The 24,081-nt window shown below is 41.3% G+C and overlaps 2 protein-coding genes across 8 annotated transcripts in view; both read right to left on the bottom strand.

The window, feature by feature from the left end:
• Positions 1-2,614: 2,614 nt before the first annotated feature.
• Positions 2,615-13,613, bottom strand: NRAS (NRAS proto-oncogene, GTPase). The gene is made up of 7 exons (XM_008056896.1): positions 12,893-13,613; positions 12,284-12,411; positions 10,290-10,468; positions 7,447-7,606; positions 6,721-6,844; positions 6,334-6,375; positions 2,615-5,989 (listed from the first exon to the last, which is right to left on the bottom strand). Exons 2-5 carry the CDS (start codon positions 12,392-12,394, stop codon positions 6,725-6,727), a joined length of 570 nt encoding a protein of 189 aa, XP_008055087.1. The 5' UTR covers positions 12,395-12,411; positions 12,893-13,613; the 3' UTR covers positions 2,615-5,989; positions 6,334-6,375; positions 6,721-6,724.
• The window catches only part of CSDE1 (cold shock domain containing E1), a 40,787-nt gene continuing 29,866 nt past the window's right edge, over positions 13,161-24,081 (bottom strand). For 6 of the 7 annotated variants that reach the window (XM_021711755.1, XM_021711758.1, XM_008056897.2 and 3 more), the window contains 7 exons: positions 22,891-23,066; positions 21,682-21,794; positions 20,483-20,602; positions 17,327-17,505; positions 15,571-15,734; positions 14,790-14,922; positions 13,161-14,455 (listed from right to left, as the gene is read on the bottom strand). In XM_021711755.1, coding sequence (XP_021567430.1) covers positions 14,408-14,455; positions 14,790-14,922; positions 15,571-15,734; positions 17,327-17,505; positions 20,483-20,602; positions 21,682-21,794; positions 22,891-23,066 — 933 coding nt within the window. In that variant the 3' untranslated portion in view covers positions 13,161-14,407. The remainder of the gene's footprint in view (positions 14,456-14,789; positions 14,923-15,570; positions 15,735-17,326; positions 17,506-20,482; positions 20,603-21,681; positions 21,795-22,890; positions 23,067-24,081) is intronic. The other variant, XM_021711756.1, reaches the window with a different exon arrangement.

Genomic DNA, 24,081 nt, shown 5'->3' with positions numbered 1-24,081 from the left:
CGCCGCTCCTGGCCACCGCAGCCTCAACCTGCTGGGCTCTGGCGATCCTTCCGCCTCAGCCTTCCGAGTAGCTGGAACTACAGGCGCGCTATCACGCCGGGCTCATTTTGATTTATTGTAGAGATGAGGTCTCGCCAAGTTGCCCAGGCGGGTCTCGAACCTGCGGGCTCAGGCAATCCACTCTGCTCAGCCTCCCAAGGCGCGGGATTACAGGCTGAGCCACCGAGCCCGGCTCAGAGTGGGGCTCTTAAGCAGTGTCATCTAGGCCCCACCATTGCATAGAATGCAACCAACATGACTGTCTATAGAATACTGGGTTCTGGGACCGACATGAGGATGTAATTTAGTGATTCCTAGCTTGATAGATGATTGTAAAAGTAGACTGGTGAAGTCAAGTCAATTCACACTTCTCAAGCGCCTGCAGAAAGTGTCAACAGTGCCCATTTGACCATAGCATCCGATCTGGAAGATTGCTTTTCCTAAGCTGGGTATTTTAGTCTCCTGCATCTAAAGGCTCCAGGAGGCAACTTCTAGCTCCAACCACACACTCCCCCATCAGGTACTAAGCTGTTGCTGTCTTTAGAAATATTTCGTAGCGCTGTAAGTCCCAAGATTGCAGGTGCTACCCACTTTTACTTTATATTGGCTCTGATAAATGAATGGCAATCTGAATTGATACTAGTTAAGAAGAGACTAAGTTTATTTTCTTAGGTTGAAAAATACCCCCACCCACTGCCTCCAGCCCCTACCAAGTGGTGGAATACAGACTCCAAGTAAGAGTGATGGGTTCACTAAGTCAACTTCCAGCTCATGAAGCTGAGGGAGCCTTGTTATGCTTCTTCTGGCATTGGAAAGATCACTTGCTACCTCTGCTTTGCATGTTCCTGAAGTTCTACTTTTCTTTCTTGAAATTTTGAGACTCGTGGGGTACACGTGAGGATTTGTTATGTAAGTCTATTGCGTGAAGGCAAGGTTTGGGCTTGACAAACCCTCCCTCCCCAGTTGTAGGCATGGTACCCAATGGGTGGTTTTGTGTCCCTTATCCTCCGCCCTTTCATCAGTGCCCAGTGTTTAGTATACATTTATGAGAACATGCATTTTTTTGTGTGTGAAAATCACTTAGAATGAGGGTCTCCAGCTGCATCCATGTTGCTGCGAAGGCCATGATTTGTTCTTCATGCAATTTTCTTTTATTAAAGCACATTTCATTGCCTAGTTATTTCAGAAGCATTACAAAGCTTGCTCCCCATCCATTTGGACGCTGGACATTGATTCTCAGTGCTCTTGCGTCATGGAGCTGGACACACTGTTTTGCAAAATGATCTCTAGATGAGGCCTCTTGGCCCCTTTTCACGTATTTAAGGATATCAAATAACTCATGCAACTATGTTAGCCTTTTGATGACCTTGAGTTTGCTTGTTGTGAGAACAGAGACCTTGATAACACAGAGATGCACAGGAGGTCTCCACGTAGGCTAAATAAACTAGTTTCTTTAGGTTTGTTTTTATCATTTGCTTTTCTCTAGCTGTGTTTTGCTGAACGGAACGGCATTCTCATCAGAAGCAAGAAAACATCCTTTCCTAGGACTTTTCAGTTCTTGGAGGGCCACATATTAGCAGAACAAAACATTTGATATGAGACCTAGGTGATAGTTTAAGGGAGAAATGTGTTTTAGTACACAAAGTTCATAATGTTCTTTTTCATATACATTTTACAATAAATACTCATACTCTTTCTAGTAGTCCTTCCTAGAAAAAAAAATTTTGTTACTTAAAATTGGTTGTTTTTCTTTTTTTGAGTCGGAGTCTCACTCTGTCGCCCAGACTGGAGTGCTGTGGCCGCTCCCGGCCACCGCAGCCTCACCTGCTGGGCTCCAGCGATCCTTCCGCCTCAGCCTTCCGAGTAGCTGGAATTACAGGCATGCGCTACCGCACCCGGCTGATTTTTTCATTTATCGTAGACATGAGGTCTCGCTGCCCAGGCGGGTCTCGAACCCGCGGGCTCAGGCAATCCACTCACCTCAGCCTCCCAAAGGCGCGGGATTACAGGCTGAGCCACCGAGCCTGGCAAAACTGGTTTTCTGAAGCTGAATTTAGTCAAGTGTTATGATCCTCCCCATCACCCTTTTAAGGAAAAAAACATTGGGAAGTCTTTGGGAGAATACATCAAGGTCCCCATAATTACAGTAACCTAGATGGAAAAGCCTAGGTTTGAAGTCATTCTTTTATAATTGTTATCTCCTTTAGGTTAGGAAAACTGAGATATCCTCATTTAATTCTCCTATTTTACAAATGAAGAAATTATGGGTCAGAGTAGTAAAATTATACGGGGACTGAGGTTCTGTTCCAACTATCACAAGATTGCTAGAAGGTGCAGTAATGCAAAAATAGGACACAAGACTGCCAGTGACAGTTTTAGGTGCTTCATATTAATGTATGCAAATTTGACAAACAGCTATGAATCATTCCCAAGGCAGTATTTTAAAGCAAGCTTTGATATATTTTATATTGAGATAAAATGAGGAACTCAGATATTCCAATACTTCCAAATGTCACATCCTAAAGTTCAAAGCTAGTATTAGCTTTCTATACAGATATTTCAGTGAAAAAAAGAATTATGACTAAGCCAAGAACTTCCAGTTTTATTTTTTAAACATCATTTAACAAGAAAGACATTCAACCAAATGTTAAAAAATTAGGCTGGATTAATTTACAATAAAATAATCAACTTAAAATATCAGCCCTTTCATTTAGGGCCACAGAGGCCAATAGTTCCCATTTAAACAGCAGAATTGCACAACTGATATTTTAACCTATATCTGGTGGCACAGAAATATAAAAGTCATACAACCTCCACTGACGCCCTCTCCCTCCCTCTAGAGCACATACATTTGCATCTCAGGTCAGTACTCAGGCTTTTAAACATCATCTTACATTTTGAAATATAATACAACTACTCTGATAACAAGAGTACTTTTTAAACAATTCTTATAGAAAACAAACACCTTAAAATAATGTTGTGGCACATTAGACTGCTGAAAGAAACAGCAAAGATGAAAAATAATGTACAAGAATTATAGTCCCTTGTTTACAGAAACCATCCAAATGAAACATTTCCCCTAATTAATTATCATTGCTTCTTAATAATTTGTTAGAGATGAATTACAAGAAGCAGAATGCACCATTTTTTGGTTCTTGGCTGTAGCTGCCAGCTTAAGAGTTCATGACTGTAAATATCAAGCAAAATGATTATGCTCACAAATTCTGGAATGGGAAAAAAAAAAATCTCTTTAAAGTGTTTCTCTATCCTTGCTTTCAAGTCATGACAAAAAAAATTCACAGCAGTTTAAAGGATGATGAAGGACTGAACACGGGACCCACTAAAAGGAAGTTGAGATTAATTTTACCTAATATACTCTTAAAACAAAAACTGTCATAAGTGTGATACTGTATTACCAAATAACATTTTATAGGAAGCTGTTGGAGCAAATACAGCATTTAACAGATTCATTTACAGATTAGTTAGGCACAAGAGCCTTTAGACAGAACATCTTATTTTCACTCTTGAACATGCGACCTTTTAAAAAAACAAACACAAAGAAATATGTACTTTATGACAGCTGACCAGGCACTTAACTTGGGGAATGAGACTTTCAGATTTTGAGGTAAACGAGAATTATTCTCAGCAATCACAAACATATTCTAAAAACCACACTTTATGCCACCCTGAAGTTATTCGGCTCTTAATTAGAAGTTTGTCATTCTATTGTGCCAAAATTCATCCCTAAGTGTAACTTCTTAATTTTGGCCCCAGATACATCTGTGCTAGAACATACGTGAGAAAACTAGAGGGTACATACACACAGGAGCTATTGGCACAAGAGCCCAAGACGAGTAACGATCTTTCTCCCTAATTTGACGTTAAATTTAATGCTTTTTAGAAAGAGTCACACTGCCAGTCACGGACACTTAAAAAAAGAATCAATCTAGCTCCAGAAAAATCATAGAGCAATTGTTGCTCCAAACAGAGCGGAAACGAAGCAGCAGAATGTCTGCTTACAGATGACAGTACCGGCCAGCTCTCAGATGAGCACTAGGGAGCACAACTCCGCCGGGCTTACTATTCTCTGGGCACGGCGTATGTTCCCTCCTTTCTTCTGAGTTCTTTTCAATGTAATTTGGAGTTGCCTTAATAAATGAAAATTTGTATTAGAAGATGGAGGACCTCAGTAAATATTTAGACATTAGAAGACCAGAACAGAAAGTGGCCACTTTGGAATTAGTCTTTTATCGAAAGTTACCCAAGTCTATTTCTCATTAGAATTACTAGGGTATTATCTGCAAATGGAAATGCCGAGCTTCCAAATCCTCATAACTATCCATTCATTATATTTCCCATTTGTGTCTCTAGTAGTCCAAAGACTACTTCTTGTTTTGAACAAACTCTTCAGCTTAGACGGATTTATCAACATCTTGATTCAAACCCGTTCAAGAACATTAAGTAAAAGAAACTTAAAACATTTTTTGCCTGTGGCATCCTCATTCTTAAAAAAAGAGAAAAATATATTGGTTTAATTTAGAATTTCCATGTGGCTTTAAAAATAGGGTTTAAACACTTTATAAAGACTTCCGAGCTGACCTCCCTCACGATACCAAGCTTTTCCAGTCACAGTATAAGGGCTCGTGCCGACCTCTTTTTTCATTGCCGGGCTAACAGCAGCACCCAGCAAAATTACCAGCTGGGGTTACTGGTGCAATGAGCAAATGTAGAAGGATTTCTCTCTCTGTGATGCTAACTGGCTTGTTCAAGTTTGAAAACTGTGACCCTGTTCCATTAGCACCATGCTTTACTCCCTATTGCTGTGAGGTGAGGGTAATTATATATACATCATTAGGATACCATGATATACAGCGAAAATGTAATTTGTCTGCTAATATACTATATTTGAGGTTTGAAAATCAATGATCACAGCTACTAAATAACACCACATCAGATTTTTACAGTATTTGAACACTTACACATGTAGAGTTTTCTAGTATGACCCAAATTTGAATACAAATGGAAGTTCATGAAACATTAGGTTATCAGTACGCTAGAGGAAACAGATTACATACATTGTATAGGTAGTAACCTACAAAAGAAATGGAGGTTAAGTAAAAATTAAGTGAAATTCATGTTTTCAGTTTCTTTTTTCTCCTGGGAAAGACCAAAGATAAGCCTCTGGAAAACCAACTTCATACATGTATGAAATGGCATCTGCTATCAACAGGTATAGCTTTCCCTCAAAGGCAGGCAAGTCATAGACATATCTCAGACATTCATTTTCATGCAAAATGATTTTTGAGACATCTATTCAACTGAAGTACTGTAAAGTAAGTCTACAAACCACTTCTAGGAAAAAGGCACTTCATTGTGAAAGCTGGATTTAATTACAGGGAAGTCAAAAAGACTAGGATAGACTCCAAAGTCAGTATTCACTTTTGTATTTATGAATACAGAGCAGATGCCAGTTTATAGAATAGAGGTGATAACATTACAAAAAAACCAAACAGCGACATTGATGATATTCTCGGCAAAACAGTAATTTTTGACACTTCTCATAGTTGTACGTTCAACAGTAAAAAAAAAAAAAAAATCATCAGCAGTTGCTACTTTAGAGCTCAAGATACTGTTTTTAATAGAATTTCATGTTTACATGAAATCCAGTTCTCTGTTTCAGAGCACGAATTGCTTTTCAAATGAAAAACATGGGGTGGCAGAGGTGTGTGTGGGAAGGACCCAGGGCAGAAAAATACCAGGGAGGAGCAAGAGTGCATTTCTCTGGTCAGACACCCAAGTGAGGAGGTAGTTACTCTGAGAACTTCTCCAACAGAGAACATTGTACTGATGTACTGAGAGCTGGGAAGTAGCAGAAGCTTCTCTGCAAGACTGAAGATAGCAACAGGAATACTTCTCCTCCAGGAATGCCAGGACCAGGGTGTCAGTGCAGCTGAAACAAAGATGGAATCTGCGTAAGTGACAAATACAGAGTATAAGAAGAATAAGTTTAAGAAATTAAGCCAGGTGCAGTGGCTATGCCTGTAATCCCAGCATTAACACAATGAGACTTTGTCTCTACAAAAAAATTAGCCAGGTGTGGTGGTGCTTGCCTGTAGTCCCAGCTACTTAGGAGGCTGAGGTAGAAGGATCCCTTAAGCCCAGGAGGTTGAGGCTGTGGTGAACAATGATTGTACCACTGTACTCCAGTACAGACAACAGAGTGAAACCCCAACTCAAAAAAAAAAAAAAAAAGAAATCAACATGAATGATAATACATTTCCAAACTTGTCCTACCTTGAAAGTGGCTCTTTTCTGATGACAGAACTTTAAAAGTATCTGCACAAAAAGAATACAAAACATTACCATTTAGTTTTGAAACAGTAATTCTTCAAATTCTTGGTCAGTGCCAGGAATATGGTATGCCTACATTTCATAAATAATGTCTTCTAATTTCTAATGTTATAAAAAATATTAAGATGTCTGCAGAATAATTAGCTGTTTTAAAAATAATTCAGAGACCAATACTTTCAGAAAGGGTACAGTCAGGAAAACATGCATTAGAGAGTGCAGTAGGCCACAATTTCTAGTTAAATAACAACATACAGACGTAACCCTAACATGCCTCTAAACTGCCTGATGCTAAGTACTGAGGTTTACGACTGTGTCAAACCACATGCGCACCTTGTTACATCACCACACACGGCAACCCCATACAACCTTGAGTGCCGTCATCACTGCTGTTGAGTTTTTTGACTCGGTACTGACGTATTTCTCTTACCAGTGTGTAAAAGGCATCTTCGACGCCCTGTAAAAGGAAAAAAAAGTGAAGGAAAATGATAAAGACAGTTCAACTGACACAATCTAAATTGTAAGCTGTCTCTCATTTATATTTCTTTATGTGAATGTAAAATCACAACTACTAAATTAATTGCTGATAAAATAGGGTGATTTAGGCAGTGGATACCAAATGTAACATTCCTATCGAATCACATAAACAGGCTGATATGAAAATGGCACATTTTGCCAAAAAACATTCAGGCAAAGGAAAAAACGTCATGTGGGATATGCAGAACAGAACTTCCAGATCTCCTGAAGATTCTGCTCAGGAGGCTTTAGCCCTAAAGAATGGCTGGTGTTGATGAAGAAAAAGCTACTGCCTCTAAGGATTTTTAGGCAAGGGTCTTCACTAGGAATATCTGTGGCTGTTGATGCAGGAGTAACAATGCCATATCAGACTATGACCGAGTTTGTTTTGGGTTTAAACAAAAGATTTTAAAAAACAGAACACTGTTAAAAATCCGTAACAACAAAGACTGTGAATTCAGATCACATCTCTACGAGAGTCAATCAATTGACATTCTTTGCCTTAAACAAGCTGTCTCGCAGATGTTGACAGCCTTACTATACCTGTCTGGTCTTGGCTGAGGTTTCAATGAATGGAATCCCGTAACTCTTGGCTAGTTCGTGGGCTTGTTTTGTATCAACTGTCCTTGTTGGCAAATCACACTTGTTTCCTACCAGCACCATGGGTACATCATCTGAGTCTTTTACTCGCTTGATCTGCTCCCTAGAAAAGGGAATATGTTATCAGAATACAAGAAAGACAAGTTTTCAGGAAGAAATAAAAAGCTAGGGCAAAAAATAAACTGGGAAATTTGATATAGCCCTATTCACTTCTAGTATGGAGTTTCACTTTTTTCCTACTATAGATGATCTTGTATACTACGGAGACTGATTTAGACATGATGCAGCAGCCATAGGACAACCCTAAGTACCAATTCACTTCCTACGAGAAGCACACGGCTATTTTATCCTGACACATGCCCCAGTTAGGCTCTTGGAGCCTCCAAAGAGGCTGGCTCTGGATTTAACTGGTAACTAGACGTTGCCCTCTAGATTAAGGTCTGAAGAATAAAGTAAAGCTCACTGTCTCTAATTAACTTTTTAAAGTTTCTGTGAGTGACAATTTAATAGAAGATAGTCTGTCTATTACTTTTCAAGATGGGCGGTGCTCAAACATTTTCTTCAAACAAAACTGTAGCTGGAAGCCCAACATATAAAATAGAAAACACTAGAACTGCTCTTAGTAAAGGGAGGCTGACGGATCTGGAACTCCCAACTGACAGCACTCCCTTCAGTGACATGGAAGACATACCATGCAGCATGGCTTGGAAATTATTGCTCTAGATAGTCCTGACCAACACTGTCCAAAAGAACTTTTTGTGATGATGCAAATGGTCTATATCTGTGGGCTGTCCAACATGGTAGCCCCTAGTCACTTGTAGTTATCGACTTAAAAAGTCAGCTGTTAACGTGGACGAGGGACTAGTTTTTAAATTTTAATACATTTAAATGTAAAAAACCACCACATATGGCTGTGGCTACCATACTGCATGGCACTGTTCTAGAGTACTCTTGAATTACTCACAAAGTCATATACCTGAAGTGCATTCCACTGGCTACTTGTAAAAGTGTGCTTTGGTGTGAAGGCAGGAGCCTATGTGAAGGGATAATCTAAGGCAGCCTCAAATGCCTAGATCATGTCACTGTCAGGTTATCACTGCTTTTTATATTAAACAACCCTCTTTGAGGACCCATGAGGAAATTTCCTTCAAGTCACAGTCTAATTCTGCTTTTTCTGAACAAATGATTTGATTTGAACATACATATACTGAATCTTTCAGGAGGCTACTTCCCTTCTCACAACAGATGCCACATTTGTAGGTACATCTTTAGGAAATCACTGGAGCTTCTTGCATACAACTACAGAATAAGCTCACTCCTAAGTCTGTTTGATTTCTTTATCTTTATTTTTTCTTTGCCTCATTTCTTAAGTCTACTTTTCATTAATTTTATCTTGTTATACTATGTATGTTTTTATAAGCAGCTTTAAATACTCTTTGATCTGGGATACAGCAGAAATAGAAAAATGAGTAAAGGCCTTGTAAGGAAAAATGACTTCTAAAAAGTCAATAAATATTTATTAGATGTTTGCCAAGTGTTGGGCATTTTATAAAGTACTGTTATTATTTTGAGAGAGGGAGAGAGAATGAAAAGTAGAATAGGTTTAGGAGAAAAACTGAACTCAGTTTTGGATCAGTTTGCTTCTGAGAGCAGACACCTTCCTATAGATGGGAAATAAGCCAGAACCCAAGGCTATAGTCAGAACACTTAAATAGCGCTACTGTGTGCCAGGCACTGTTCTGAGTGACTTACATATTTATTAGTCTGTTTAATCTTCATGATAACTCTGAGGTGGTTACTATTATTACTTCTACATTATAGATAAGGAAAGCTACATAGTGGCAAAGTCGCACAGCTAATAAATGATGGAGCCAAGTTTCAATTTTTTTTTTTGAGTTGGAGTCTCACTCTGTCACCCAGACTGGGGTGCAGTGGCCGCTCCCGGCCACCACAGCCTCGACCCGCTGGGCTCCGGCGATCCTTCCGCCTCAGCCTTCCGAGTAGCTGGAACTACAGGTGCGCGCTACCACGCCCGGCTCATTTTTTGATTTATTGTAGAGATGAGGTCTCGTCAAGTTGCCCAGGCGGGTCTCGAACCCGCGGGCTCAGGCAATCCACTCACCTCAGCCTCCCAAAGGCGCAGGATTACAGGCTGAGCCACCGAGCCTGGCAAAGTATACATTCTTAACCACTACACTACTGTTTAAAGAACAATGTGCTAAATGGAACCCTGGGTTTTTGGTCTTGGCTCTGCTAGTAGCAGCAATTATAACACCGAAACTTATAAACCATCTTCTGAACTCTATTTCTGATTCTATTAATATTAAGAAGGCTACTAGAATATTTTATGGCCCAATGTAGCTTTGAAGTGTCATGACTGTGGAAAAAGTTCATCTTTATGTTCCTTTGCCTTGGTTTTATCTTTATCTACTCCTCATTTGCTTTTCCCTGTCATCTTTACTATTACATACCAAAGGATGTTTCTTAGGTGTTTTCCTGTCTGAAATTCCTTTGCGATCTCTCATTACATCTCTAGCTCTAAATCATCACCAGCAGCAAGCTTCATTTATGTATTCGCAAAGATATAGTGACAGTATATTCCATAAAACAAATTTTTGCATTTCTTTCAGTAATTACCCTAGTTCTCAATGTCAAATCACCAAAAAACAATCTTCCCATAATTAAAAATCCGTATCTTCCCTAGAATCATATCTCCATTTCCCCCACAAAGTTTCAGAACACACTTAAAGATGATCCTTCCAGAAAAAAAACCACGTTCCTAGTACCTGTAGAGGTTAATATCTGCAAATGACTTGCTATTATTGATGGCAAATACACAGAGGAAGCCTTCGCCTGTCCTCATGTATTGGTCTCTCATGGCACTGTACTCTTCTTGTCCAGCTGTATCCAGTATGTCCAACAGACAGGTTTCACCATCTATAACCACCTGCTTTCGGTAAGAATCCTGGGGGTATGGAGGGCAGGGGGTAGGGAGGGAGGGAGATTCAATTTTTGTTAAAAACCACAGGGAATGCAATGCTACTGCCAAGGTTAAATAAGCTCCTAACTATTCAAGCCCACGGCTGTCTACCTGGTTTGCCTCTCACACTGCTAATATGTCATCACAAACAGAAACTATTCAATGTCATCCTAAACAAACAAACAAAACAATCTTTTATGCCTGCAGAGAAGAAAATGTGGTTACTTTCCTGTACCTGGAAAAGATGAAAAAAAGCATGGTAGCTCAAATGACAACTCTACTGCAGCCTGGAGACTAGAGGAAAACTTCACAGTGTATTTCACTAAACCATGAACTGACTGTTTTGTGTTGCTTGTTTTACTTTAAAAAATCTAAACATACTTGTATCAATTATAACCTAGCCCTATATACAGCATCACTTGTGTTTATGATTAAATACGCAAATACCTTTTGTTTCAGGGAAGGTCAGGCTGCCCCCAATTTTTCCCTCAAGATAGCGGTAACTTTGGGAAATTTCTTAAGGTCCCTAACAAGATATCGTTCTAATTATTTCTTCAGGAAGACAAATATGCATAAATCAGATTAAAAAATACTTCCAACTGTTGCTCTGCAGCAACAATTTTACTTGTATCTAAAAATGGCATCACTTAAATTTACGTATTTTCATTACATTAATCCTCCCAATAAATAAAACTGACGAATATTAAAATACTACTTAAAATATTAAAAATCTAAAATGTAATATAAAATCGTTGAGTCTGAAATAAAGATTTGCCAAGGATCAGCAATTTTTAACAGTGCCTAGATTGGAGTTAGTCTGCATTAATTAAGAACTCAGGTGCCAAGGGGTAAGGAGGGTGGATGTGCACTAAAGTAATCTCCAGAGCTAAACATTTCTAAGTTGAACAAAATTACAAAACATTTTGTTTTTGTTTTCTGAGTCGGAGTCTCACTCCGTCGCCCAGACCGGAGCGCGCGCTGCCACACCCGGCTGATTTTTGATTGACTGTAGAGACGAGCTCTCGCCAAGGTGCGCAGGCGGGTCTCGAACTCGCGCGGGCTCAGGCCATCCACTCGCCTCGGCCTCCCAAGGCGCGGGATGACAGGCGGAGCCACCGAGCCTGTAACGTGGACTCCCACGGTACAACAGAACCTCGTGTAAGTACTATTACGTAGTGCTTGACCACTCACGATTTAAACATCGTACTTAACTTTGCTTAACATCCCCGTGTGGTAGGTAGGACAAGTTCCTGGTAACTTAATACATGGGGAAAATGAGGCTCAGAGAGATGAAGAGACTTGCTCGCTATCACATAACTAAATAAGCTGCAAACGGACAGAAAGCCCAGGCGAGTGAATCAAAACCTCAGGTTCTCCCTCCTCCAACCCAGCCTCAGCTGCTTCGACTAGCTGAGAAACGAAAATCGAGGCACACTCAGATCTCCGCAGTCTTCCTCTCCGTCCCGCTACTATCGGATCAGACCGTCTCGACTGTGGCCTGGGCTTCTCGTGAATAGAGCTGTCATATACGAGGGGACTCATGCATGCATGGACGAGCTCCACACTGGCTTCCACAACCGTTAAAACTGTGAACGTCGAGAGACTCCTCAGCAGCGGACGAAAGTGACCCGTGCGGCATGCACACGTCAGCTCAATTCGCTGGGCGACCGGCGGCAGGACCCAGAACCTCCTCTCGCCTTCTCTCGGCCACTCCGGCCACGCACGAACAGGTAAAGGATACGGGCGGGGGCGAGCCGAAAGCCAGCCGGGGTCAGGTCAGCGGACGACGCTGGGCCTCACCTCGATGGTGGGATCATATTCGTCCACAAAGTGGTTCTGGATTAGCTGGATAGTCAGGGCGCTCTTCCCAACACCGCCTGCTCCAACCACCACCAGTTTGTACTCGGTCATTTCACACCGGCGAGAACCTGTGCGAGGGCGGCAGTCGGGTCAACGGCGAGCCCCGGCCACGGCCCTTCGAAGCTCGCTTGATCAACGGTCACTAAAAGCAGGGCTCGAGATGGATCGGCGTCGGACCCGCGACCCCCGCTTGGCTCCTCAAGGGGCCCAGGGACGTGAAAACACCTGCGGAGCAGCGTGGGCCTCGGGTTTCTGAGGGTGCCTCTTCCAGCAACCCCCGCCCGCGTCTTTTTCACGCCCTCGGGCCCCGCCCTCGGCCCGAGTAAAGGAAGCCCCCTTCCCACCGCTCCCCCGAGCGCTCCCCCTCTAGGGGGCGGCCCGGCCCGCGACCCCTTTCCGCCCCCGGTCTCCCGGGCTCCCCTCCCGCGGGCCCCCACGAAGGCCCCCGCCCAAGGCCTTTGTCTGCAACCGGCCGCCTCCGCCCGACCCCGGCATCCGCGAGACGCCTGCGTGCTCCGAGGCCGGACGCGGCGCACGCCGGAACCTCACCTCCAGCTCCGCGGCCTCCGCTCCGGACAGTTTCGGACCACAGGCGGGAAAAATGCTGGCGACCCCGGAACCGCCATGAACAGCCCCCACCCGGGAGCGGCACTTCCGGCCCCGCCCGCTACGCCATCAGTCGGCGCCCCGGGCGCCCGAGTCCCCGCCCCGGCCACGTGGGCCTCCGACCCGGGAGTCACGCAGCAGGCCGCGCCCCGCCCCGCCCCGCCCCGCCCCGCCCCCCGCGGGCCGGTTCAATAAGGAAAGCGCTAGGTGCTAGTGTCTCAAAAATCAGTAAAACTTTATTCGCTTCCATTCTTTCGCCATTAACATAAAACTGGAGAAAGCAAAAATGTTGTGTGTTTACAAAGATAAACGGCCTCTTTACCCAGAGATGAAAACCTCAAACGACAAGGGGGAAGATAAAAGCGCCCTCCCCCACATCCCCTGAGCTGACCCTTGTCGTCTTAGACAAAGCCTTCAGAACGCTGGCCAGGGACCCTGTATATGGCCAATTCAAGATGAGGGCCAGGAAATCAGAACCATCTGCTCCCGTGATATAAATTCGAACAGAAGCTACACCAAGGGTTAAGTGCCTGTATTTTACAGGACACAGTAACCAGGCAGCTACTTATTAAAAAAAACAAGATTCATTTCAGGCACAACTTTTTTATTTTTTTTTTGTTTTGTTTTTAAATCAGTAAAAGAAACTGGGTCCTAGAAGCTGCAGTGATCTAAGCAGCAGCAAGTTTGTGCATTCATCTTTTTTGTTTTGTTTAAATACGTTTAAATTATCACACTGCTGGCATACCTTATTTGCATGAAATTCTGCACCATACTAATTGTAGTAAAGCTACCCCCCATCCCAGGAAAAAAGAAAACTACTCTGGAAGATAATTTTCACTGAAATCTAACCAAACTTTAAGTGGATCGTGACAAGATTATAAATGATATGAAAAATAACATTTTAACATTTGGCCATCAACTTTAAAAAAACGGTTTGCCTATACAAATTTTTGTAATTTTTAAAGGTAATATATTCTACCCTCATATGGTCCTCAGAATCAAAGCATAATGAACAAGAAAGAAAAAGAATGCAACTGAGTGCTAAGGCAGAACATCTTGCCAGAAATAATTAATGAAGGTAGAGTATATACTAAATATCAAGTGCAGAATTTCATAGGGCCAACGAGATAACAGTCTATTATTTTTCACTTACACAGGCAAAGTGGATTTTGCAATTACCAGTTGCGTTAAATGCACCAAATAAAGCTCCTAAAATTGATACTATAAGGCGCCACCTTAAGTTTTCCAGGCTGCAACTGTGCATAATTTTAAAATGGTTTTCTTAAATTTATTTATTTTTTTAAACATAACATGAGGAAGGTGTTAAAACTGGTGTAATAGCTCAATAGAATAAGTATTCCAGATTTCGGGAGGGATGAGAGGGAGATATTCAGAACCCTTCACCGGTTTCCCCCCAACTTGATCATAGTGGATTGATGATGTGCTTTGTGGATGTGGTTAGTCAATGACACCAGCTTGACGAATCTTTCTTTCTGCGCCAAATCCCTGTGAAAAAATAAAATTGCAGTTAATGACTTGGATGCATGACAGTCACAGAACATTCACCATTCAAAATGAACTTTGAGCAAAAACATTCTTTTAAATCATATCTTATGTTCCTAGAGGAGGAAATCTACAGTACACCCTCAAGCTATGCGCAAAGTATCTGGAAAAGCAAGAAATGTTCTTCTTACTGTGAGCGACCATTATGTGTGGGGCTGAATCAATGTGTAGAAAGTCCTAACTAGTTATAAGCAATACTGAGGGGCTCCTTGTTTCATTAAGCTCTCTGATCTATGTTAAAAGAAGACCAATTTCAAACAAGGCTTAGGCCTCATACCATTGAGTTATCTGGTCCCCTTGGCTGACGAAGAACCATTAGACGAGGAGCACTAGCATCATCCAGGGAGATGTTCTTCAAGCGATTGACCAACCGATCAGGCCGAGGAGCTGCAACAGCCTTGGGGCCCTCGCTGTAATAAAATCAGAAGACGAGAAGCAACATTTGGTGAGAAGAAAGTAAACATCTGAAAAGGAGTGTGTTTTCTACCTAACTGCCCAAATGACTCACTTTTAATGAGGGAGACTCTTGCCTCATCTAGCCAGCTAGAAAGACAAGATAGACAAGTTTGTTTATATATTATGTTCCCTAACTCAAGGTTCTAACTTCATGTTTGAGTGAGGGTTAACCTTAGACTTGTCTGCAACCAGAGACTAGTTTCAAAGATGCATAAAAAACAAGGTAGCAGATATGAAAAACCTTAGAAAAGTGAAATATGAAGTAACTGTTCTAGAGATTTCCAGCTCCTCGCACAACAATGTTGAGGTTTTTTTTTTTTTTAAAGAAGCATATGAATAAGGGTGGCTACACTATAAAAATTTGAATTTTAAGCATCATATAACCTAGAAATGGTTTAATGGGAATTAAAAAACTATTTAAAAAGAAGAAGTATTCAATCTGTTTGTATTAGATAAGAGGTAGAAAGAATCACAAAATAACCAAAAGGCAGCAGAAAAGAAAACTAGGCATGGAAAAGTAAGAAATGTGATAAAACAGAAGCTACAGAAATTAAGAGACAGTCCAGGGAGGTTACTAATCCAACCACAACAAAAAAACTCACCAGACTCGCCAGACATTACAGGCGCTGCACTTGCCAGTGCGCTGATTAAGAATCACTGAGAACTCCACCTCATCTCCTGCCTGAAGCTCAATGCCATCCTGAACTTCTTTCACGTGGAAAAAGAGCTTCTTGCTATCTCCTACTTCGTAGTTAATGAAGCCAAACTGAAATTTTAAAAAAAGGCAGCTAAAAAAATGGGAACATGACACAGAGAAAAACACACCTCACTTTGAATGAAGTACAGTGCCTGACACTTACTAAGAGAGGGATTTATAAAACATGGTATTTTAATGCTGATGCTCCAATCCAGCTGTCTGTGCAGCAAAACTTGTCAGGGAAGAAATATCTTTGAAATCATTGCCATTCACTGTATTCTAAGCTTGACTCAAAGAAAGATCGCCTTGTTCCTTCATATATTATGAACTAAGCTTTTTTTTTTGAGTTGGAGTCTCACTCTGTGGCCCAGACTGGAGTGCAGTGGCCGCTCCCAGCCACCGCAGCCTCGACCTGCTGGGCTTCGGCGATCCTTCTGCCACAGCTTTTCGAGTAGCCGGAATTACAGGCACGCGCTGCCATGCCCGGCTGATTTTTTGATTTATTGTAGAGATGAGGTCTCACCAATTGCCCAGGCGGATCTCAAACCCGCGGACTCAGACAATCCACTCATCTCAGCCTCCCAAAGGCACGGGATTACAGGCTGAGCCACCGAGCCCGGCTGAACTAAGCTTTTTGAATTAAACAAAAGGGCTCTGTTACTTGAACATATACTGTTACTTGAATATATACAATACTGTTTTGTATTATAGGAAATAGCCATACAAAATGTTACAGTCGCTGTACTGATGTTGAAAAATGTTCTACAGATTCTGAATTTTCCTGAGATCTCAGTATTAGACTAGTTTTGTCTAAGTTTATTTTATGAACCTCTTTTTTTTTTAGGTTAGAAAATATAGTTTACTGAGAAACTAAACTAGAAAGAGAGGGAGAGAAGAGATTCACCTCCCTGAGGTAGGGGAGGGGGCCAAAGGCCAGGAAACAGCCTGGCCACAGCTCAGAGAGCACAGGCCACACCAAAGTTTAGCAAGGCAGCGCCCCCCCCGGCCTTTAAGAGCCAAGGGCTCACTCTGTCATCCAGGCTGAAGTGCTGCGGCACATCATAGTTCACTGCAGCCCTGAAATCCTTGGCCTCAAGCCATCTCCCTGCTTCAGCCTCCCACGTTGCTGGGATGACAAGAGTGTACCACGACATATGGCTGATTGACTTTTTATTTTCTGCAGAGACAGGGTCTCACTATGTTGTCAAGGCTGGTCTCAAACTCCTGGGCTTAAGCTATCCTCCCACCTCAGCTTCCCAAAGTGTTGGGGTTATGGGCATGAGCCACTACACCCTGTCCTGGCCTGAACACTTCTAAACATGGTTTCTGTCTTTCTATGGTATGCAGAAGCAGCTCTAAGCAAAGTGTGGAAAACCTTATTGTCCTTCTAGTCCGGAAGTCTCAAACTCATTTTTGCTTTTATGTAGTTAGTTATTACTGCCACTCTTATTTTCTCTTTGCTAATATAGTCCACCTTTTTCTTCTCATGTACTTTTCTATTTTTATAAGCTACTTGTAATCACTGAAAAGGAGTAAAGGAGAAATAAAAACCAAATAAATGTTGACAGTTTCCCCATGGCTAAAAAAAAAAAAGTCAATGTTTTGGCTAATTACCAACTCATAAAGGGATCAAATTCAGATCCAGAGATGCTGGCACTTACCTGATCTTTCACACACTCCACTGTGGCCCGACGCAGGGGTGTGATGTTGTAAGCCATAGTCTGTGCATTTTGGCCCAGGACACACAACTGGAACTTGACACTCTCACCTTTCTGTAGGCAATCCCCTTTGTTGGCCATTCCAACTATGCCAAATGGATAGACCTCACCTTTCATATCCCCTGTAAGGAGAAGCAGATATAAAGTCTAAAAGCTTGTAGAATTTCATAACAGTCCTCTGCTGGTGATCCTAATAAGTTTACATAGCTGCTAAAAATGCAAGTTACCTAAAAATATGTTTATTTTTAATCCTGACAAGTTTCACTTTAAAGCTTAAATGAAATCCTAAATGTTAACTACTGCCATGTAAACAAATGAGAGCTTAATAGCTCATTATCCCTTACCAGGTAACGAACAATATTTTTAATATATATATTCATTCATTCATTCGAGTCAGAGTCTTACTCTGTTGCCCAGACTTACAGCCACCACAACCTCGACCTGCTGGGCTCAGGCGATCCGTCTGTCTCAGCTTTCCAAGTAGCTGGAACTACAGGCATAGGCTACCATGCCCGGCTAATTTTTATGATTTATTGTACAGACAAGGTCTCCCCAAATTGCCCAGGCTGGTCTTGAACCCCTGGGCTCAGGGAACCCTCTTGCTTCAGCCTCCCAAAGTGCTGGGATTACAGGTGTGAGTCACTGTGCCTGGCTCAATGAACAATTTTGAATGGCATTTATAAATTTTTAACGTCACATTATCACTTACAATCCCATCATCTAAATTTTAAGCCCAAATTTACAGCATTAGCCAAACAGCCAAAAATATTTCTGCCCAACACTCCACTGTGCAGTAAACAACTAGCCAGGCATAGGCAAAAAAATGTAGATATATTTCTTTGATATCCCATCTCCTTTGTTCTGATTTTGGCTCCCACAAAGGAACAGGTTCTTTTCTCCTAGATCAGGGGACACAAACTTTTTCTTCAAGGGCCAGAGAGCAAGTATTTTAGATCTGGTCACCCTATCTCTGTGACAACCTCTCAACGCTGCTGTTGTAGTGAGAAAGCAACCAAAGACAATATACAAATGCATGACTGGGGCTGTGTTTGAAGAAAATTTTATTTACAAAAACAGCTGTGCTCTACAGTAAAAAGCTGCTTGGCGGTCAGTGCAGGCTATTGATTAAAACTGTGCCAAAGAGTTCAGCTGCTCATGAATTCAGCATCCTGGTGAACCCACTGATTTAACAAAGGTAAAGTTAAGGAAAACATTGCGAGGGAAGTGGAAGCTTCAGAATTGGGAATGCTTTTAAGCTATCCTCCTGATGAGTACAGGGGTAAGTGAAGATACATTTAAAAAAAATATAGGAACCAAAAACTTTTGAGGAGATTATCCCAACAGATCATGTCATGCAGAAGAGTGACTAGAGATCTGTATGGTATAATCTGATGGTATAACAATAACTACCATTCAAACTTAACCTTTATAGAGGCTTCTAAGAGGTTAACGATACTCTCATTTTAAAGATAAAGACACCAGAGCTAGGAAAGATTTAAGTAAATTTGTCCAGGATTACATAGCTAGAAAATGGTCTTCAGACCTAGGTCTGCCCAACTCCACAAAGTCTTATACTGAGTTACAGTTGTGTTCCTAAATAAAAGGGCTAGTTCTTGCCATCAAGTGGGAAAATGTCATCTGTCTACTCCTTGGGAAACTCTAGCCTTAGAGATGTCTGAAGTTTCCTTTTTCCACAAAATCCTTGCTTTGTACTATATCCTACAGCCAGTGTTGAAGAATAAGTGGACTGGGGAGTGAGGCTGAAAAAGGAAGCAAAGCAGTATGTTAGAGAGGAGATGGAAGGGTAACTTGATGTTACATCATGAGTTTGCCCATCCTCCTATGGCCTTTTTAGGGTGTGGTGTCATTACGGCACTAGTTTAAAAGACTGACTGGCTGCAAAGTCAATTCATATTCGGAGGTAATGATGTGGGAGAAGTGGTTTTATGTAAAACAGAAATTCTAAGAACCCATGTGATCAAGGTTATCAAGGTTCATTTCTTTCTCCCAAACAACCTGCTCTTTCCCATTTTCTGTTTTCTCTCTGACTCTTAGATGATACAAGGACTGAGAACTCTCTTTGTAAGCCAAGCCATAAACTTCAGTGAAAATATTCAAACATTCTCATCGACTCCACCATTAAGTAACTCTGCTATCCTAGTCATCTATAGAATTCTCTTCTATTTCTACTGCAAACTTATGCACACAGACCATATAAAGTTGGTCTTTCTGATGGTGACTGCTGGGCAAAGAATGGTACTGGAACTCAGATTTCTTGAAGATGGGGAGGAAAAAAAAAGCAGAAAAGGCAGGGAGTCTTGGCACAGAGATGAGTAGGACCCCTATGGAACCCCAGGTTTTTATTGGTTTTTTTTTTTTGAGTTGGAGTCTCACTCTGTTGCCCTGGCTAAAGTGCAGAGGCACACTCATGGTCACAGCAGCCTCGACCTGCTGGGCTCAGGAGATCCTTCCGCCTCAGCCTTCCGAGTAGCTGGAACTACAGGCATGCACCACCATGCTTGGCTCATTTTTCTTGAATTATTATAGAGGTGAGGTCTCGTGCCAAGTTGCCCAGGCTGGTCTCAAATCCGTGGGCTCAGACAATCCTCTCACCTAGGCCTCCCAAAGTACTGGGATTATAGGCATGAATCACCATGCCTGGCCGAAAACCCAGCCATTAATAAATAGATATAATAAACTTTTACAAGAACCAAAAACACTTGTAGAATTTGAGTGGTTGCTGATATAAGTACTAATGAACAGAAGGTGAGAATATTTGATTATTACACACTCACCATTAAGTACTTATTTTTGAGTATGGGATTTTGTTTTCAGTCTATCTCAATATAACTCAGTTGCTGACTTATCAGTCATGTGCTTACATAGGAGTCATTTGTTCACAACTTAAACCTTGACTGACCTCATTTTCAAGAGGTATAAAAATAAAAAGCTAGCATAAGAGAGACAAGTCACTTTTCCTTCATTCAGTTTTTAAGAAACCTGAAAACAACTGCAATGAGCACCATCATATTTTAAGACCCCGAAGTGCTCATCTGAAAGTAGGACAACTTCCAAACAACCTGACAGGGATGACCTTACCCTCCTCCACAATCTCAATCATTCCTTGGTACTCAGTCTGTGTTGGGTCAACACTCCTCAGGGGGCGAATGACTTTGCCAGAGTAGATTGTGGGATCAGCTTCCTCCGTGGTGCCATTCACTACAGAACAGAGACATGCACACTGCTCACTCAGTGATTTTACTTAAATTCTACCAGTACCACAAGAAAAAAAAAGTAAAAAATACCAGCACAAATGTTAACACAGGGTGAGTTGGTTGCCTGCTATTCTTGAAATGGGGCAGGAAACCTGAAGCCAAGTTCTATTTCTAGAACAGTTGCTTGACCTTAAGTACTTCTAAACTACCATTAAAATGCTTGATTTTCCTAAATAAACTTAACATGGTTAAGGAATTAACAAGCGTTCATATTTAAAACATGTCTTGCTCTCTTATCTTTTCTAGGTGACCACACATCACCTTTTTAGTGAGGACTTTCATGGTCTCTAAAACAGCAATCCCTAATACATTCCGGATTTATCTTTAAAACATGCATTACTTATTATCTTTCTAAATATATCACATAAAATATTGTACTTCTTTTGTCTGTCTGTCCATATTTTCCACCAAAAAATAAGCTCAATGAAGGCAGGAATGTGTCTGATTTCTTCACTATATCTCCATTGTGTAAAATTTAACACACTTAAGAGCTTAAATAAAAGTCAAAAGTAAGTTGTAGACTTTTCAAAGTCAGAGATTCTAAGTAACAGTGATTTTCTTAATTCCCCATTATTTTTCACATTTAGACTCACTCTCTAAAACAGTCTTCTAGGGAACCCACCCCACTGGAAATTTATATATATATATAAATATATATATATATATATATAAATATATATATATATATATATATATCTCGCTTAGGGTTATTTTTTTAAAGGAGACATTGAAAATAAATTGAAAGCAAATTATTTAATATATCTAGAGCAGTGCTTTTCAAACATCGGTGTATACCAGAGTTACCTGAAGGACTTATTTAAAACAGACTGCCCATCCCCAAAGTCTTAGCAGACCTGGGGTGGGGTCAGAGAAGGTGTGTTTCTGACAAGCAGTCGGTGATGCTCATGAGTCACATCTGAAAGCGACTGACGCAGAACAGCTGGGTCTTGTCTCCCTCTACCACCCTCTCCCTTTCTCCCATTCAAAGAATAGGCTAAATAAGCAGAAGCCACAGTCCCTTACCTGAGTGTGTTTTGTTCACTTTTTCTGCACTGACTTTGTTGCCTTTGCCTTTGGACAAGCTATACTCGACCATGTCCCCCAGTTCCAAGCTATCAATATCACCAGAGAACTCACTAAGGGGAAAGGAAATAATGTGTAAATAAGCATTACATTACAAACATCAACAGTAGCAAGCAGCCTGTGTTTATTCTTTTTTTGGGGGGTCAGAGTCTCACTGTCATCCAGGCTGGAGTGCAGTGGCACACTCATGGCCACCACAGCCTTGACCTGCTGGACTCAGGTGATCCTTCTGCCTCAGCCTCCCAAGCAGCTGGAACTACAGGCGTGTACCACCACACCCAGCTAATTTTTTAATGCATTGTAGAGATGAGGTCTTGCCAAGTTACCCAGGCTGGTCTCGAACCCCCGGGCTCAAGCAATCCTCTCGCTTCGGCCTTCCAAAGTGCTAGGATTACAGGCTTCAGCCACCGTACCTGGCTTTTTTTTTTTTTTTCTTACCTGTATTTCTTCTAACATTCATGGCATGCTTAAGTAAACTAAACCCCATTTAAAGTACTTTATATGTACTGACTCATTTAATTACAAGATGCTAAGAGGTTAATTCATTTAATAAAAATTACATCAGTATTAAGTGACAGAGCCTGGATTCCATACTGAACAGTCTGGTTCTAAGAGCCTATGCTTATATTATACACCAAATGCACAATTCCCTAGTTTTAACCTATAAAATAAGGTGGCAAAGGCCTGCCTATGTCTTTTGGTCACATGATCCCTATATAGAGGTAGATGATTAACTGCAGTTTATATGTTGCCATAACTTTACCAATATGAAATCTGGGATTCAAAAAGTATATCAATCAGTACTAAATGTTTTTTTCCCTGAGTCGGGGGGTCTCACTCTGTCAACCAGGCTGGAGTGCAGTAGCACCATTATCACAGCCTCATCTCCTGGGTTCAGGAATCCTTCTGCCTTAGCCTCGCAAGTAGCTGGGACTATAGACACACGCTACCTTGTTTGACTGATCTTTTGTAGAGACAAAGTCTATGTTGCCCAGGCTGGTCAAATTCCTGGGCTCAATCCTCCCACCTCCACCTCCAAAAAGTGCTAGGATTTCAGGTGTAAGCCACCATGCCTGGCTACTAAGTGTTTTTGATTTCAACACCAAAGGATGGTAATCTAGCTGGAAGTTCCCAAAAGGTATTCCTTACCTGTAATGGAAAAATATTTCCTTATCATGATTGGCTGTTTCAATAAATCCAAAATTATCCTTCAGAGTTGCCACATAACCCAAGAGCCTCTTGGAGTTGGAATTACGACCTAAAAGTCGCACACAAGTTGCAATCTGCTGTCCAGGTCTCTGTTTGTCACTAATACTAAACTCAACCTGTGAAAATTAAGGATGCTCATTAACACCATGTCACTTCCACGTCCACGTCTTAAATCCTGAAGAGACATATAACTCCCCTGGACCATGCTTTTCACTTCAAATATCCTTCATAATTATTTCAGTGGAATAGATTTTCACCAAATCTAACACTTCTGTCTCATCTCACTTTTCACAAAAGATCTAATTTTGTTCTTCAGTCTGTATTCCTTAATATTCTTAATTTCTATAAGAGACCTATCCATAACCAAGACATACTAAGTATGAAAAGAAACAGCAATGCAAAATTTTCAGTGTGCTTTTGTTTTGATGTTTCAGCAATTGTTTTTACTTTCTTACCAATATTACTAATTTTATTTAAGCATCTAATACTATAATAGCTATATCAACAAGAGACTGCTAGGTCCTGTTTTAATGTAGTAAGCTGCTTTTAAATAGAAAGATGTTCATATATTTAACTTTTTTTTTTGAGTTGGAGTCTTACTCTGTTGCCCAAGCTGGAGTACAGTGGTACATTCACAGGCACCACAGCCTCAATCTGCTGGGCTCAGGTGATCCTTCTCCCTCAGTCTTCCAAGTAACTGGAACTACAGGCACGTGCCACCACGCTAATTTGTTGATTTATTATAGAGAAGAAGTCTTGACAAGTTGCCCAGGATGGTCTTGAACGCCTGAGTTCAGGCAATCCCCTCGCCTCAGTCACCCAAAGTTCTGCCTGGGATTACAAGTGTGAGCCACCACGCCCAGCTACATTTCACTTTTTAAGCACAAAAAAAATACTTCAGTAGCACCTGATAAAACTTAATGGGCCTCCTGGTGCTTACCACAGGCTGTGTTGTTACACTGACTGTATAGAAAAAGGAGGCAGAGTAAATCTACCCTGTGTACACCTCAGTCCAGGTCCTGTGCCTGGCCTGTATTGTGAATGGGGGGACAGGAGAGAAAAAAAAAAAAGGGGAAAAAAACAAAACAAAACAAACTTAATGAATCTATCCTGCAAGATTTACAATTATGA

Source organism: Carlito syrichta, unplaced genomic scaffold (genome assembly GCF_000164805.1).
Source record: "Carlito syrichta isolate Samal-C Ts95f unplaced genomic scaffold, Tarsius_syrichta-2.0.1 Scaffold302570, whole genome shotgun sequence".
NCBI lineage: Eukaryota > Metazoa > Chordata > Mammalia > Primates > Tarsiidae > Carlito > Carlito syrichta.
This window is presented reverse-complemented; position numbering and strand designations above follow the sequence as displayed.